The sequence below is a fragment of the Eurosta solidaginis genome, chromosome 5 (genome assembly GCF_040869045.1).
Source record: "Eurosta solidaginis isolate ZX-2024a chromosome 5, ASM4086904v1, whole genome shotgun sequence".
Taxonomy (NCBI): Eukaryota; Metazoa; Arthropoda; class Insecta; order Diptera; family Tephritidae; genus Eurosta; species Eurosta solidaginis.
In genome coordinates this window covers 197090528-197108259 of record NC_090323.1, presented here as the reverse complement: position 1 = coordinate 197108259, position 17732 = coordinate 197090528, and the positions used below count along the sequence as shown (strand labels likewise).

General features: G+C 38.5%; 1 protein-coding gene across 1 annotated transcript in view; it reads right to left on the bottom strand.

Annotated features, from left to right (window-relative positions):
- Positions 1–8303, bottom strand: part of Gr64f (Gustatory receptor 64f) — a 28914-nt gene extending 20611 nt beyond the window's left edge. Inside the window, exons 1-3 of the mRNA XM_067787297.1 lie at positions 8123–8303; positions 805–944; positions 553–621 (exon numbers count right to left, since the gene is read on the bottom strand). Coding sequence (XP_067643398.1) covers positions 553–621; positions 805–944; positions 8123–8259 — 346 coding nt within the window. The 5' untranslated portion in view covers positions 8260–8303. The remainder of the gene's footprint in view (positions 1–552; positions 622–804; positions 945–8122) is intronic.
- Positions 8304–17732: the final 9429 nt, after the last annotated feature.

The following is a 17732-nucleotide window of genomic DNA, read 5'->3' as shown; positions in this document are numbered from 1 at the left end:
ATCTTGGGCATAACCACAGCCACACCACGTAGGGCCGTTTTCAGCAACACTGGGGCTGCGCATATGTACATATACACTATAACCCAAGGTACCAGTTTCATATGGATCTCGCAAGCTGGTAGGTGTAAATTTGTACTTTTACAGTTTCACTTTGGCCTATATTGGGCTCCTGAATTTCAGTAGTCGTTTAAGACAGGGGTGCCATATATCGGTATGCAACCGCCGTTTACTGGAGTAGATACTAAATAAATTAATAGTAAGACGTGAAAAATAATATACGAGAGGCATACATCTCACTTTACTTTCGAACACTAATTCCCATTTCGCTAATGGAGCACTGCATAGTAATTGGAGTCTTAATACTTTCACGAAGAATAGCCCCCCAAAATCTTCACTAAGCACTTGTACCATCACCGATGCTTTTAAAAACTGCACATGGCCTTTTCACAAACCCAAGTCATATGAAATCACAAAGTTTTGGCAGGCATATCAACGCGGAAAAATTGTTTCTGGAATTTCGGCAATTTGTTAATTAAATGTTTTCTTGTTTACCTTTACCAACAGCTTGATGAAAAGTACCATCGTGTAGAAAATTTTCCTTCACAGATTTTGCCAAAACTTCTGTAACAAAAATAAGAAAAAAATGTGTGCGAGTTTACCTCAAAAGGCTGCGCGAATAGGTTAAAGTTTAGTAATTCATGGAATTTCTCTTAAATATTTTGCCTGGATAAATAAGTATTTGGAATTATGAAACTTTAACCAAATTCAACAATTATAATTAAGTTGTGTTAAATGTTCACTTACTTGGCGGTTTATCTATTTGCATATGCAACAAATCCAACTTTGCGATAAACTCAGTGCAGGTATGCTTAATTAGTAGAGTTTTGCGGGTACTCTTCGGCAAAATCAATCCACATACTGCGTTAGAACTTGTGGTATTTTGGCTGTAAATGATGTTGAAATACATACGTACATACCAACATTCATACATACGTAGCCATACATACATATGGGCAAATCCCCAAAACTTTTACTTTTTTGGATACTCGGGTTTTACACACTGGCAAAAAAACTTAAGGCCAGAAAAAAGTACAAGGGCATTAAGCTTAACCTTTCCACTATCCGATCTGATGATCTTAAAAATCAAGAAAGTTGATAGTAGGTTTTTGCAGAACTTCGAACGTAAAAAACGTCGATTTTTACACTTTTTCAAGCGATACCATTGATTTTTTTAAATTTTTTCGATAAAATTTTGAGGCATCGCTGAAACGCTATGGAATTTAAACTGAATGTTGTTTTTGAGAGCTATGAGCAAAATTAATGTGCCCCTCCAATACTCAAAACTAACATCAATCAAAGTAGCGATACTTTTTTTTGTCACTTTCAATATTGACAGTTTTTTGCCTATAGCTTTTTGAGGCAACTGAGTATTGAAATTTGGATTATGCAAGATAATAGACTATCAGGGACTAAAAATACCTCGGGCTTCAAATTCAATGTGCCCCTTTCAGTTTTGAACGTAGAAGGAGAAAAGTGGAAGCACTTGGTTGCGTAAATTTTTTTCAGGAGCATGTTTTTTCGTGGGCATAGCTACAATTTTAGTTTTATCCCTTCATACCCATTTGTTAATTTTTTCTCTACACCACAGCAGTATACCATCAATTGCCTCATCTTGGAATATTCATGCAAGGAAAGTTATTCATGTTTGTACATGGGGCAAATATACGAAATCTCGGACAAAAATTGGCAATCGTCAAAAAGTGCAAAAAAAAATTTTTTTTTTTAAACCAGGTTTTATTTAAAAGTAAATGAAAAGAAACAAAAATTTGGTACAAAAATTTAAAAAAGAAAAAAAAAATGTTTCTACTCTTTTTGACGATTGCCAATTTTTTGCGAAAATTTCGTATATTTGCCCCATGTACAAGCATCAATAACTTCCCTTGAGCGAATATTTCAAGATGAGGCAACTGATGGTATACTAATGTGGTGTAGAGAAAAATTAACAAACGGGTATGAAATATTTGACGGTTACCCGGTTTCATATTATTAGCGATATCTCTAAAACCGGGTTTCGGGTATCAACAATATTTTACCTAAATATACCCCATATAGATATGTACATCCTGATAAAATTTCAACAAAATCGGTTAAGAAGTGTTTAAATAAGTAAAAAATGTAAGGTTTTCCGGGTTTATATTTTTATCAATATCTCCAAAACCGGATCTCGGGTATTAAAACTTTTTTACCTAAATATACTTCGTTCACATATCTATACGTTTTTAAAGTTTCAAAATAATCGATGGAAAGGTGTTAAAATAAATGGGTTGCAAACTTTGCAGTAAAAAATATTTGACGGTTACTCGGTTTCATATTTTTTCCGATATCTCTAAAACCGGGTTTCGGGTATCAACAAAATTTTACCTAAATATATCCCACATAGATATGTACATCCTGATAAAATTTCAACACAATCGGTTAAGAAGTGTTTAAATAAGTAAAAAAAATTAAGGTTTTCCGGATTTATATTTTTATCAATATCTCCAAAATCGGATCTCGGGTATTAAAACTTTTTTACCTAAACATACTTCGTTCGCATATCTATACGTTTTTAAAGTTTCAAAAGAATCGGTAGAAATGTGTTAAAATAAATGTGTTGCAAACTTTGCAGTAAAAATTATTTGGCAGTTATTCGGTTTTATATTTCTACCGATATCTACAAAACCGGGTCTCGTGTATCAAAAAACTTTTACATACCTAACAGCTGCATATATCTCCATATTTTGTTAAAATTTCGATATAATCGGTACAGAAGTTTTGAAATAAATGTATTGTAACGAATTTGCTGCAAATTCTCTTATTTGCAATCCTCTGCTAAGTTCGAATCACTAAACCTCCAATTTGTAATAATGCAAAATGGCCTTTATTCAAGTACTTCACAATAACACTTGTACTTTGCAACGAATAGCTTGCTTAATAACCAAACTGATTGCTTAATCAAACTGCTTGACAACTCAAATCAAACTGAATTACTTCTTACTCGCCTGCGCCACTTTTATAGTTTACGCTGCATACATCTAGGCTCTTCTATTTCCAGAAGTTACTAGTTAGTTTCGGCTACAAAATCGCCAGCCACAACTACGTGCACAAATTATTGCTCTCTCTTGTGACAAATCAGATAAGATATATGCATGTGTTTGTGCATTGACTCTTCGCTGCTCGTATACGTACATGGTACATATATGTAGACGCAGTTATTGTTTCGTTTATGTAGATACATAATGATTGAATTATGGATGTGCATTCACGTCACTGCTTAGATCTCTCGATCTAAACGCTGCTAGCATCGCCAAATGTACCACTCTTCTATTTCGTGATTTCCCAATCGCTTGTATGCGGCAGATGACATCACTGATCGTCTTCACAACTCTGTACTCCCAAATGCACCGATATTTAGATGGAACACCTTTCCGCCGGTGAGGGTTGTATAGCAGTACCAAATCTCCCTCCCGGAAACCTTCCGAATTATTTTCCTTGTCGTACCTGTGTTCCATCTTACTACTCATTATTTTGGATCGTTCCCTCGCACTCTGTTGCTCGGCCAATGAAGAACTACTTCGCAGAGCTTGCGCTGGACGGATTTGCTTTGCATAATCAGTATCGTTCCGACGCTTCACAACAGTAGTGTGCCTTGGCTTGAAACCACCCTTGCATTCTTTCTTCGTTTTAGTACGTCCGTTAGGGCTTTTCAATGCCAGTGTTTCGCTCACAGGTACCTTCGGCTTTGATTTGTTTGGCCCATTTGTTCCATCAACCTTTACCTTTGAATTTCGTGGCCTTCGTCGAGTCTTCTCCACCAGTACCCGATTACTGCTGAACCCTTTTTCCAAACTAAAGTTAAGTGGCACATCTTGGTTCTCATAACGCATCACCCTTCTCTGCATATCGATCTTGATGTCATGGTCAACCAAGAAATCCACTCCCAATATAACTTCATCAACAATCTCCGACACAACAAATTTGTGTAGAACCATGACCTTCCCAATCAATACTTCACATATCACTTCTCCCTGAACTTGGTTATACTCGCCAGTGACCGTACGCAACTTTGCTCCAGGTAACGGTTTTACTCTCCTGTTGACCAAGTCAGGTCGGATCAAGGAATGAGATGCTCCCATATCTACAGTCAGTACTCGTTCTTTGCCATCCACAATCCCTCTGACGGTAAGACTGCTCGATCTTCTACCAATTTGCGACACAGATATCACAGGGCATTCAATAGCAGGATCTAGCTCTCTACCTCTTACTCGCTCTTGCTCATCTCCTCCAGCTTTGCGTTTACGCCCACCCACATTGTTGGAACTATTAAGGCCAAGATCGCAATGACGTGCAATGTGACCGGACTTCCCACATTTGAAGCATTTGATAACTTTTTCACTCCGCTTTTGCGATCCTTTCAGCGCCTCCAATATTGCGTCTACCCACTCTGGCCTTGCTACTTCCACACGGCGTGCTTTGAAAACTGGCTTACACAGAAGCGACGCTGTTTCCTGAATCAAGGCTTGTGACACCGTTTCTGCGAATGTTGGGTTTGGATTCGCATATGTAGCCCGCTTCGTTTCCACATCTCGTATGCCATTTATGAAGCTCTGGATTTTTACCCTTTCCGTGTATTCCACGGGTGCATCCGCATTTGCAATTTGACCCAATCTTTCAATGTCAGAAGCAAACTCCTGCAAAGTCTCGTTAGCTTTTTGGTAGCGGTTTTGCAATTCTATTTGAAATATCTGTTTCCTGTGTTCGCTTCCGTATCGCCGTTCTACAGCAGCCATCAATGTGTCATAACTGTTCCGTTCGTACTCTGGAATAGTCTGTAAGATTTCGGCAGCTGGTCCTTTCAATGCTACGAAGAGTGCGGCAACTTTATCTTCCACATTCCAGTTGTTCACTGCTGCGGTCTTCTCAAACTGTAGCTTAAAGACCTGGAAAGGAACAGAACCGTCAAAGGATGGTGTTTTTACCTTTGGATTACTCGCTGAAACTGCTGGACGATTTAATTGTAACTGCTCCATACGACCCTTCAAATCATCGACTTCTGCCTGAAATTGAGCGATTTTTGCATCCTGCGCTTACAGCTTTGATATTACCTTTGCTTCCTGTGCTTCTAACTGTGAAGACATTTGTGCCACCTGCAATGATAAGCGCTCCTCTTGTTCTTCCATCTTTGATGTTATGCGTGTCTCCTGCGATTCCAGTTGGGATGCCATATATGTCTTCTGTTCTTCGAATTGCGTTTCCATCTTGGATGTTATACGGGTTTCCTGCGATTCCAGTTGTGAAGAAATTTGTGTCGACATTCCTGAAATACGTGTTTCTTGTGCTTCAATTTTCGATGTTACTGTCGACGTTTGTGCAGATATTGCAGCCAATATAACGTTCAAGTCTGTGCTGGTAACCGTTTGCGATGTTTCGTTTTTCTCTTCAATTTTTGTTGTCTCCTCGCCATCAAGATGAAAGACATGCTCTTCCACATCAATTCCTTCTGCTTCCATTGCCTCTCGTAGCCGTGCCTGAAGTTCAAGTTTAACGCCGCTTGTATTCAATCTACGGGTCTCCAACTCCTTCTTTAGTTGCTGGATCTTCAATTCACTGAACTTTGCCATGTCCTTGTTGTCCTTTGGAATTTATTCAACAATTCCTCTTCTGACACCAATTGTAACGAATTTGCTGCAAATCCTCTTATTTGCAATCCTCTGCTAAGTTCGAATCACTAAACTGTTGAATAAATAACTTCAATTTGTAATAATGCAAAATGGCCTTTGTTCAAGTACTTCACAATAACACTTGTACTTTGCAACGAATAGCTTGCTTAATAACCAAACTGATTGACAGCTCAAATGAAACTCTAATATTCAAAATAACACTGCTATTGCTCGCTAGATATCGTCTTAATCAAACTGCTTGACAACTCAAATCAAACAGAATTACTTCTTACTCGCCTGCGCCACTTTTATAGTTTACGCCAGACATCGGCGTTTCATACATCTTAAGATGATGAGCAACTCACACAGATAGCCTGCGTTCTTTCTTTAGTGAATGCTTCAGTCTGCAATACACAATTGGGGTGTCAACATCGAGCGTTGGTATCGCTAGTTGCGCAGCGAAAATATATGCACGTATTTACGTAAATATATTTTCTTAATATGAATTAATTTAATATGAAAAAATGCAACAGGATCTAATAGAGAAACTGTAAATTTTATTTGAAAATAATACTAAAAATAATTCTAAAAAGTCTATGTTTATACTTAGTTTATCAAAAACTTTTATAATTAAGTCTTTAATAAATTTACCGTCAGTGAACGGTCTACCTTTCTTCGCCAGTTTAAAACTTATTAAAGAAGATAATTCAGTCTTTAGTTTACTTACTTACTTAATTGGCGCTTAACCGTCTAAACCGTCATTAATGTCTTTAATTTGGTTTTGCCTTTTTTTGCCAGAGAATTGCATATTGGGCAACCATCCTTTTATTTTTTCTAAAAATAAATGCTTTTTCTCCTCAAAAATGTTTTGTAGCATAAAACGCATTGAATTTGCCCAAAGGCGTTGTTCAACATAAAATATTCGCTTGCCATTATGCGCATCAATAATTTATTATTTATTGCGTGCTTAGCCGTTGCAGTCTAACAAGCGAATGATCAGTAAATCAATTGGTTCGTACGATCAAAGCGCTCTCACTAATACATCTACACAACATTTTTGCCGACACCTGGTTTACGCTGCATACATCTAGGCTCTTCTATTTCCAGAAGTTACTAGTTAGTTTCGGCTACAAAATCGCCAGCCACAACTACGTGCACAAATTATTGCTCTCTCTTGTGACAACTCAGATAAGATATATGCATGTGTTTGTGCATTGACTCTTCGCTGCTCGTATACGTACATGGTACATATATGTAGACGCAGTTATTGTTTCGTTTATGTAGATACATAATGATTGAATTATTGATGTGCATTCACGTCACTGCTTAGCATCGGCTTAGAGACGATAGCATCGCTCAGTGCTGCTAACATTCGTTACAGTATATTTAACATTGCGACCTCAATTTATATATATTTTGCTCGATCTTTTGACTATATCTTTTTGAGGCATTATGTAAGACGGGTAACGGCGCTGCACTATAGCTCCAATTTACCCCTCAATGCTCCTAACAAAAAGATATTTGCGTGATACCATGTTTCAAAAGAAAAATGTTTTCTCCAAAAAAACCAAAGTTTGGCGGATTTTCCCATTTATACACGGATGACCATAGAAGCACAGGGTAAAAACCCGCTTATAGTATGTGGATAGTTCAATGCATGGTAAACTGTGTGTGATAGTAGTAGAACTAAAGATAGAGGTAAAGTTTTTCTCGAAAGTCTTACTCCCCTAAGGCTAGAACTTCTAAATGAACCAGGGAAATATACATTCTACAGTGGCAATAGAAGCTTCGTTCTAGATATCACGTTTTCTAGTCCATCAGTAACGTCTACACATACAACGATCACAAAGTTATTAACCCAGAGCTAGTGGAAACTTCACCAGGACAGCTTCCAACCAACTGCAAAGAAGAAGATGGAAACAACACACGAATGCGTAAACTTCCCAAACTGTTTATCATAGCTCATACTTAAGTAAAAATTTTTGAACATAACAAAGGGGTTGAAAGTGCAGTTCTTGATAACAATTTCTTTAAAGACTTCACTTTCCTACTATTTTTGGTTTGTAAGGGGCTGGGAGTAAAGGCAACGTTTGTTCCGTACCTTCTCCCACCGCGGGTAGTATAACCGAGGTAAGTATGCCTGTTGTAAAAAGCGACTCACATACAATTTAGGTACCTAAAGCACTGCTAAGATTTTGACCGCAACTGAATATAAACAAAATGGTAGACAAATTAACCAAAAATAGGGTTTGAAATCGTCATGACATCTAACACACAAAACTCCCTTTATGCAGTAATTTCTATGACTTAAATACAGGCTGCTAAATATATACATATATCTAAAGTTACACAAATGTAGCACCTACATAATGTAATACCATCTTTATACACAATCTAGGATCATCATATTCATACTCCCACACCTCTTTCGTTTTTTGCAATTGTCCTTCTTTCGCCGCCACAAACGCTGTTTCTTGCGATCATGTTGTTGTTGTACACGCAAACGCTCATCCGCAGTAACATTGCCAATTTGCCAACCAATATTTAATGCGAACTTCATTCCTTTACATTCGCACTTAAAATTTATGCCAACCGCACTTTTATTCCAAACTTAACACCTGCACAGTTTGTGGCTTTAACATCGACTAAGTAATTGACATGCACGTGATGTCGCATGACTGACTTGAGAGTGAAGCACATACATACATACATATACAAGTAATTTCAAATATACTTCCAAATATGTACTTTAGGGTGGTCCTTACAAATCAAATAAACGATTTTCTCTTATGCTTTCAAAAAGTAATATATAGGTCAAAGATTTCACATATAAACTTTGTTCCCTATAAGAAATGGTTAGGAGGGACCACACTGTTAAAATTTTTGTATATTGAGTTTGCATAGGCGCAATCTCAGCTTGCATCCCTGCACAACATGCCTTCAACGTTTCCCATCAAAATGTGATGCAAATATATAAAGCAATATACCCCGAAGACTTTGTGGGACTTGAGGTTTGGCTTTCAAATATGTACACATTTACTTCGATTCCCTCTTTCTCCATATATTCCTTTTAAAAATTTCCATTCTTCTTTCCCCACCTTCACTGCAACACTCACTTCAAATCTGTGTATTTCTGTGAAGAATATCTTAATCCCAGATCCTCTTCTTCTTCTTCTTGTAGCGATAAAAATACTTACCCGAAAGTTTTTCAAAGTGCTAGCGATGTTGGTGATCCTTTGCCGGACATAGATCCTGTACGTTCTGATGACAAGCAGCATTAAAGTACTAACCCGACCAACTCGAGACCGATTTAACATGACCACATAGATCATTCTAGACCATCGCGCTCTCATACTAAACATGTTAATTAATATTTGTAACAGGATACGTGCGGCGAAGGTGATGTTGACAATCGGGATGGAGAAGCTGTGGAGCTATAAAACTTTTCTATTGCAATAAATAATCCCTTCAATTCTAATCTGAAGCCCTCAGCCTCTTTGCGACCATTTATTCTTATATAAAACAGTTTCCAAACAATTGTAGAATATTTGCTTTTGCTATTTGTTCTCCATCCAACTCTTCCTTATCTTCTTAGCTTTTCTCCCGGTCACCTTGTTCGTTTTCTATTTCATTCTTCCTCTTCCCAGCCATCAGTATTGTTCCTTTCTACACTCTTTCGATCTACCGCTCTCTTTATCCTTTTTCTGTGCTCACTTTCCTTGCGTTCACCCTCTCTCTGTCTCTTTAACTGCTTCTTAATGTTCTACTTCTCTTCTCATCTCTCCAATGTTTTCTTTCTTCTCTATACCTCACGACCAGCCTCTTAAACAACCTCTCACTATCGACAACCACATTTCCTCCACTCTCTCAAATTCTTCTTCTTGAAACTCTATTTTCTCTTCCGGTTTTTCTAGATGCGTTATCGATTTTATATTATTTCTTAATATTATTTTATCGGTATCTGTTTCATAATAAATCGATAAGTCTACAATAACAAAACTATAACACGCCGATTACAAACTAGTAACACTCCGAGCAGAAATCAATAAAGTTTTAATAACAATACAATAACTTTCTGAAAACAAATTGATAACTTTTTGATACCTAACCGATAACTAATCAATACCTTTCCGAAAGTATATCGATTACTTTTTCATAGCACGCCGGTAATCAACTAGTAATACTCTAATAACTATTCGATAAATTTGCGTTATTAAGTCAAAAACTGTTTGACAATATATCGATAACTTTTGGACTAAAATTCGATACTATGGCTATCTATAGCAATTTTATAACACCTCAATGACTCGTTTATACCTCGTCGCTAACACAACTACAACTAACCAATAACTCACCGATAACTAGCCATTTCCCTCATGTCAACTTTAACGTGCTCATTTTTCCCACATTACGGCACAGTGTAGTGACTACACCTAAGCGTACATTCAGCATTCCTCCATTCAGCATAGCATTCCCACATACCACGCTCACACTTACATTCTATATTCCCCATATAACATAACACTTCCAAATAATACTACCGCTTACTTTCTCCTTAAGCTTACATTCTGGATTTAGCAAGAACGTGAGTTAAGATATTTACACATAGAAAATGTGCTTTTCCTCAAATAAAACCAAATTACTAACTCTTGACAAATTTGACCACAAAAAAAATTAGTAGTTTCCGAGCAGATTTAGTATAAAACGGACTTTCCAAATATATAGATACTAGTGTACCTCATGCTCTACATTTGAAAAGTGGACTATTTTTCCCCTATTACTCTCTATATCATCGAATAAATAAGGTTAGGTGGATGGTGGCTTCCGCCAGGAGTAGTGCACTAGCTTCATCAGATGGTAGTCAAACCGATTCTGCTCTATGGGATGCTGGCCTTGTGGAATGCACTTGACACGGCGAGCACCACCAAAATGCTAGCGTCAGTGCAACGGACGGCGCTGCTCGGTATCAGCTCTTAGAACAACATTGAATGTCATGCTGAACATATTACTTACCTAATTGGCGCTTAACCATCTAAACGGTTATGGCCGTCCAACAAGGCGCGCCAGTCACTCCTTCGCTCCGCCAACCGGCGCCAATTGGTCACACCAAGGGAGTTTAATTCGTTTTCCACCTGGTCCTTCCAACGGAGTGGGGGCCGCCCTATACCTCTGCTTCCATAAGCGAGTTCCGATAGAAACACTTTCTTGGCCGCAGCATCATCTCTCATTCGCATAACATGGCCTAGCCAGCGCAGCCGCTGCGTTTTAATTCGCTGGACTATGTTGATGTCTGCGTATAGCTCGTACAGCTCATCATTAAATCTTCTTCGGTACTCGCCATCGCCAACGCGTAGAGGTCCATAAATCTTTCGAAGAACTTTTCTCTCGAACACTCCAAAAGCCGCTTCATCTGCTGTTGTGATGGTCCATGCTTCTGCCCCATATAGCAGGACGGGTACGATAAATGACTTGTAGAGTATGATTTTCGTTCGCCGAGAGAGGACTTTACTTTTCACTACTACCTAGTCCAAAGTAGCATTTATTGGCAAGATTGATTCTTCGCTGGATTTCAGTGCTGATGTTGTTGCTAGTGTTGATGCTGGTTCCCAAATAAACGAAGTCTTTTACTATTTCGAAATTATGGCTGCCAACAGTAGCGTGGTTGCCAAGGCACGTATGCGCTGACTCTTTGCTCGATGGCAGCAGGTACTTCGTTTTGTCCTCATTCACCATCAAACAAATCTTTACCGCTTCTTTTTCCAGTTTGGAGTAAGCAGAACTAACAGCGCGGGTGTTTAGGCCGATGATATCAATGTCATCAGCATATGCTAGTAATTGCAGGCTTTTATAGTATATTGTTCCAGTGCGGTTAAGTTCTGCAGTTAGTATAATTTTCTCCAGTATCAAATTAAAAAAATCGTACGATAGGGGGTCACCCTATCTGAAACCTCGTTTATTTTCGAACGGCTCGGGGAGGTCCTTCCCAACTCTGACTGAGCTAATGGTGTTGCTCAACGTCATTTTGCACAGCCGTATAAGTTTTGCGAGGAAACCAAATTCAGACAGAGCGGCATATAGGCAGCCCTTTTCGTGCTGTCGAAGGCGGCATTAAAGTCGACGAAGAGGTGATGTATGTCGATTCTTTTTTCACGGGTTTTTTCCAAGATTTGGCGCATTGTGAAAATCTGGTCGATGGTAGATTTGTCAGGTCTGAAGCCGCACTGATAAGGTCCAATCAGCCGGTTCACGGTGGGCTTCAATCTTTCGCACAATACATTTAAAATTACCTTATATGCGATACTAAGAAGGCTGATTCCACGATAGTTGGTGCATTTTGCAGTATCCCCCTTCTTGTGGACTGGGCAAAGAACACTTAGATTCCAACCGTCGGGCATGCACTCTTCCGCCCATATTTTGCTAAGAAGCTGCTGCATACGCCTTACCAACTCCTCGCCGCCGCACCTGAATAGCTCCGCAGGCAATCCATCAGCGCCCACGGCCTTGTTGTTTTTCTATCTGGTTATTGCTATTCTAACTTCGTCATAATTAGACGGGGGGACATATATTCCATCATCATCGATTGCGGGATCGGGTTCTTCATATCTGCGCGGTGAATTGCTGCCCCCATTTAGGAGAGCAGAGAAGTGTTCCCTCCATAATCTAAGCACTCTCTGGACATCAGTTACAAGGTCGCCGTTTTCGTTCCTACAGGAGTTTGCCCCGGTCTTAAAACTTTCCGTCTGTCGCCGTATTTTTTGGTAAAATTTTTGGGCGTTATTCCTGGTGGCTAGCAGCTCAAGCTCCTCGCACTCACGCCTTTCTGCTTCTGCTTTTTTCTTCTTGAAAAGGAGTCTCGCTTCCTTTTTCAACTCACGATAGCGTTCACACACTCCGCTTGTCGCGCTCGCTTTTAACGTGGCCCTGTAGGCAGCACCCTTTCTTTCGGTTGCAACGCGGCATTCTCCATCGTACCAGTTGTTTTTTCGTGGCCGCCGGTAACCAATTTTTTCCTCGGCGGCAGTGCGAAGTGCTTTGGAGATATGCTCCCACTGCTCCTCTATTCCTTCAAGATGAGTTGTGCTCTCAGAGATCAGGTGTGAGAGTCGAGTTGCGAAATCATTGGCAGTCTGTTGTGATTGAAGCTTTTCGACGTCTAGCTTTCCTTGTGTTTTTTGCTCCTTGGTTTTAGCCGCGTTGAGGCGGGTGCGTATTTTGGCTGCAACGAGATAATGGTCCGAGTCGATGTTAGGTCCTCGGATCGTGCGCACATCTAAAACACTGGAGGCATGCCGTCCGTCTATCACAACGTGATCGATCTGATTGCGAGTATTTCGATCAGGAGACAGCCATGTAGCTTGATGTATCTTTTTATGCATGAACCTCGTGCTGGATATGACCATGTTTCGAGCACCGGCAAAGTCAATCAGCTTCAGTCCGTTAGGAGAAGTTTCATTGTGTAGGCTGAACTTTCCGACTGTAGGGCCAGAAACACCTTCTTTGCACACCTTGGCGTTAAAGTTGCCAAGCACGACTTTATATCATGTCGGGGGCAGCGCTCGTACGTGCGTTCTAATTGTTCATAAAAAAATGCTGAACATATATCCAGTAGAAATTGCGGGAAAAGTGGCCGCAGCACGGCCGTTGGTGAGGTTTAGTGATATGGGCCATGGGCTTTCTGACTTCGGACACCCTAGCCTTCTTACCATGTTCGACTTTATGCCTGACAGGACGGACTATTGTATCCCGATAACTGCTCCCTATACAACAGTCACCCTAGTCATTGCTCGGAGAGAGGAATGGGAAAGAGGACCATGAGACCGGTTAACTTGTTCACGAATGGGTCGAAGGTTTATTTATAATTTATTTATATTTATTTATTTATTACGACTCTTAGAGCCCAGTTCAAAAACTTAAAAATATGATTGCTTTAATTAACAATGTGTACTTAATCTAAATTTTTAAATTTAAAAATTTAATTATGACACAAGTCCCACTAATGCATTAAAATCTCAACAACTACATCATTTAATCAGCCTAGATTTGGTGTAGCCATACAACCGGCTCTTAAATAAGTTTCTATCATAATTTTTCGGTTGACGGGCCGGTCTTTTGTCACGAGGTAAATTTAAGCCCTAAGTTTAAGTTAGCTGATCACTGCAGCTTTTTCCAGGCAGAAGTTGCCGCGATTAAGGATGCGGTGGATGAAATGATATCCAGTGCTACGACGGTTAGAGAAACTAACATCTACTCTGATAGCCAAGCGGCTATCAAGGCCTTAAGTTCAACTACAGCGCGATCGAGGGTGGTCTGAGGGTGCCTGACCTCGCTTGCGATTGCATCGAACTATTTTATATTTAAGATTATCTAGCGCCGGGGCAATAGTTATATCACGGGGAACTGTCAAGCGGATCTCTTAGCCCGCATCGGAACAACTGAATTGGATGAAAATGACAGTAGGGATTTCGGGATTCCGCTGGACATCTGTGGTTTTCTCCTGCGTAGATGGACCTCGAGCCAGCTCAGCCGGAATTGGATGACAGCAGGTCTGCGGAAATAATTGGATTCAGTAAGGCTCACCTCTCAATGGTCATTGTGGTTTTGAAATGGCACTGCCCCATGGGAATCCATGCAGTAGGTCGAATATACTGGAACCCCATCCTGTAGCTATGTGGATGATAATGAGGTGGAATCATTAAATCACTATCTGCTTGATTGCCCAGCTTTTGCCAGAACTAGGCGAAAGTACTTCGGTCGCGACTCACTTGGATCTCCAGCGGATTTATCCATGATTGAGATCGGTATCATTCGGACGTTTATCGTTGCCACGCAATGATTCTCTAAGTAGTTATAGCTACGTCACCGTTATTTAATTGCATGCCCCTATCAGGGCAGCTACCGCCTAACCTAACCTAAATCGAATAGATTACTACTTTATTACTTTTTCTTTTATTTCTCCTTTTATTCAAATCATTTCCTTAATCCCTTTATTTCCACTCCCTAATCATTCTACTATTCCTTGCCGCCCCCCCCCCTCCTATCAGCATAAAACGGTTCTGACTGACTAGTATATAAACTGTCGAATTACAAAAATATCACTTAACTGTTGTTCTTGTTGTAGCGATAACGTCCGGTACGTTCCGGTAACAAGCACCATAAAGGTACTAGCCCGACCATCTCGGGAACGATTTGGTATGACCACGTGCAATTTTCTAGGCCATACCGCCCTCCCACCTCCTACATCCATCAGGAGTTCGGGGTCGCTAGAACTTCGGCTGTTAATGAAACAGGATTCGCCACGGGTAGGTGAGTTTGACACTTGGGTTGGAGAGGCTATATATTGCGCTGGCAACCCCTTAAGAGGGTTGCGCTACACAACCCCTTAAATAAATTTGGTATTTTAGTTGCCTCTTACGACAGGCATGGCTACCGCGGGTATATTCTAAGCCCCCTAACGCGCTGGGGCATCACTTACCTAAAAGTCAACTCTAGGTCCACTTACATATGGTGGTTTAACATTTCCAACAGGGTAATTACTACAACCTAACTATACGCCCCTATATACATATATTTAATGCGTGTGCATAATCCATTTACTAAATACACTTAAGTGAGCAAGTAGCCCTTGATTTGTGCAGCTTTATTATGGAGTTAGCATGCAATATCCACTTGAAGCGTGTGTAGGCAACATATGACATTTTTCCCACGCTCAACTTTCAAAAGATATATCAGCGAGCAAGCAATTAATGCTGGCTTAGCAATTCGTCAACAATGAGCTGCGGTAAAGGACAGCTGCTCTTAGCACAAAATTATATCTACTTGCTAAAGACATGACGAGGTAGAATTTTTTAAAGAGGGCAATGAATGACAACGAAAGAGTAAATGAATTTCAAAATGAAATCGAAAAATTTTTGAAAAATTAAACCATGATTATTTTGAAATACGAAAACGAACAAACTTAAGAAAATGAAACCGAATTAATTTCGAAAACTGGAAACGGAAAAATTTTTGAGAACCAAACCAAAATAATTTAGAAACCCGAAATAATTGAAAGAATCTTTTCTTTTTGAAAAATAAAATTTAAGCAATTTTGAAAACCAAAACCGAAATAATTTAAAAAAAAGAAATCAAAAACGAAACAAAAAAAGATTTAAAAACCGAAATAATTTTGAAAAATTAAAACGAACTATTTTTTAGAAACGACATTGAAATAATTTTGAAAAACGAAACAATAACAGACTTTAAATACGAAACAGCTTTAGTTTTGAAAAACGAAATAATTTAGTAAGCGCAATCGAAGTAGCTTTAAAAAATGGAACTGTTTTGAAAAGCGGAACCGAAACCGAAATTATTTTGAAAGTCATATAAAAAAATTTAGAAATCCAATTAGAACCGGGGCAAAATTGAATTAATTTTGAAATCTGAAATCGGAAAGAATTCATTATAATTTCGAACGACGAAAGCAGAAATATGAAACGAAATACATATTCATTAAAAAACAAAAAATGCCACAAAATAATTTTGTAAATAAAACCAAAATATTTATGAGAACCAAAACCGAAATAATTTTAAAAAATCAAACCGAAGGTGGAACGAAACTGAAGAAAAAATAGAAAACGAAAAAGTAACAAAAAAAAGAGACAGAAATAGTTATGAAAAACGAAACCGAAATGAAACTGAAATAAATTTGAGAAACAAAACCAGTTTTGGAAAGAAACGGAAATAAGGAACAGGAATCCGAATGAAGCCGAAAGACTTATAGGGAACAAAGTCAAACAAAATTTGAAAAACGAGACCAGAGCCAGATTGAAAGTAACAAACAAAAAATTTAAAAAACGACACAGCAACCAGAATTAAGCCGAAAGAATTTTGGAAAGAATTATTACAAAAAATCTAACTGGAATCGGAACGAAACTAAAATAATTTTGCATATCAAAACAGACACCGAAATATAACCGAAGAATAGGAGCGGAAGCGAAATGAAACTGAAACAGTTTTTAAAAACCAAACACGAATTAAAGAGAGATCGAAATAACTTTGGAAAAAGAAACCTATTTCCAAAACTAAAACTAGAACCTGAAAGAAGCGAAACTGTTATAAAAACGAAATGCAAACCGAAATAAAACTGCGTTAATTTTGCAAAACGGAAAAGGAACTGGAGCAAAAAAAACCGGAACCGGAACTTAGGCGATATAATTTGGAAAAATTAAAAGCGGAATGCAAATTGAAAAGGAACAGATATAATTTTAAAAGACAAACCTGTAGCTGGAACGAAACTGAAACAGAATGAAAATGAAACGGTTAACAAAACAAAATTATGAAAAGGAAACTGGAAGCGGAATTGAACTGAAACAATTTTCAAAAAAAACCTGAGAAAAAGCTAAATCAAAATAATTTCAAGAAACGATAACTAAGACAGAGAAAAAACAAAATAGTTTTGAAAACCGTAACCAAAAGCGGGAAGAAACGAAATTGTTATGAAATACGACATGCGAACAGAAACGAAACTAAAATACTTTTGGAAAAAGAAAAGGGACCGGAATAATTTTGAAAAACGAAACTGAAGTTATTTTGTAAACCGAATCAAAATCATCATAATTTTCAATTATTAAAGCGGAATCGAAATAATTTTCTGAACCGGGAGTTATGAAAAACGAAACCGCGATCGAAATGAAATTTAGATACTTAAAAAAAAACCATAGCGAGAACTGAACGAAATAGAATTAGAACTGGAGCGGAATAATTTTGAAAATGTATTAAAAAAGAAATAAAAAAAATTTAAGAAAACAACTAGATGCCAAATCGTTTTTAAACCGAAATCGGAAGAAAACTGCGAAATTCGGAAAAATAAGACTAAAAGAATTTAAGCGAATCTATTGTTTATAATGAAGACGAAACCGAATAGAATTGTTTAACAAAACCGTGTTTGGAAATGAACCGAAAAAGACTGAAAAGAAAATCGCAATTCTTTGCAAAATTCAAACAGGAATAAAACGGAACTCGTTTTGAAGAACAGCAGCGAAACCTGAATGAAAC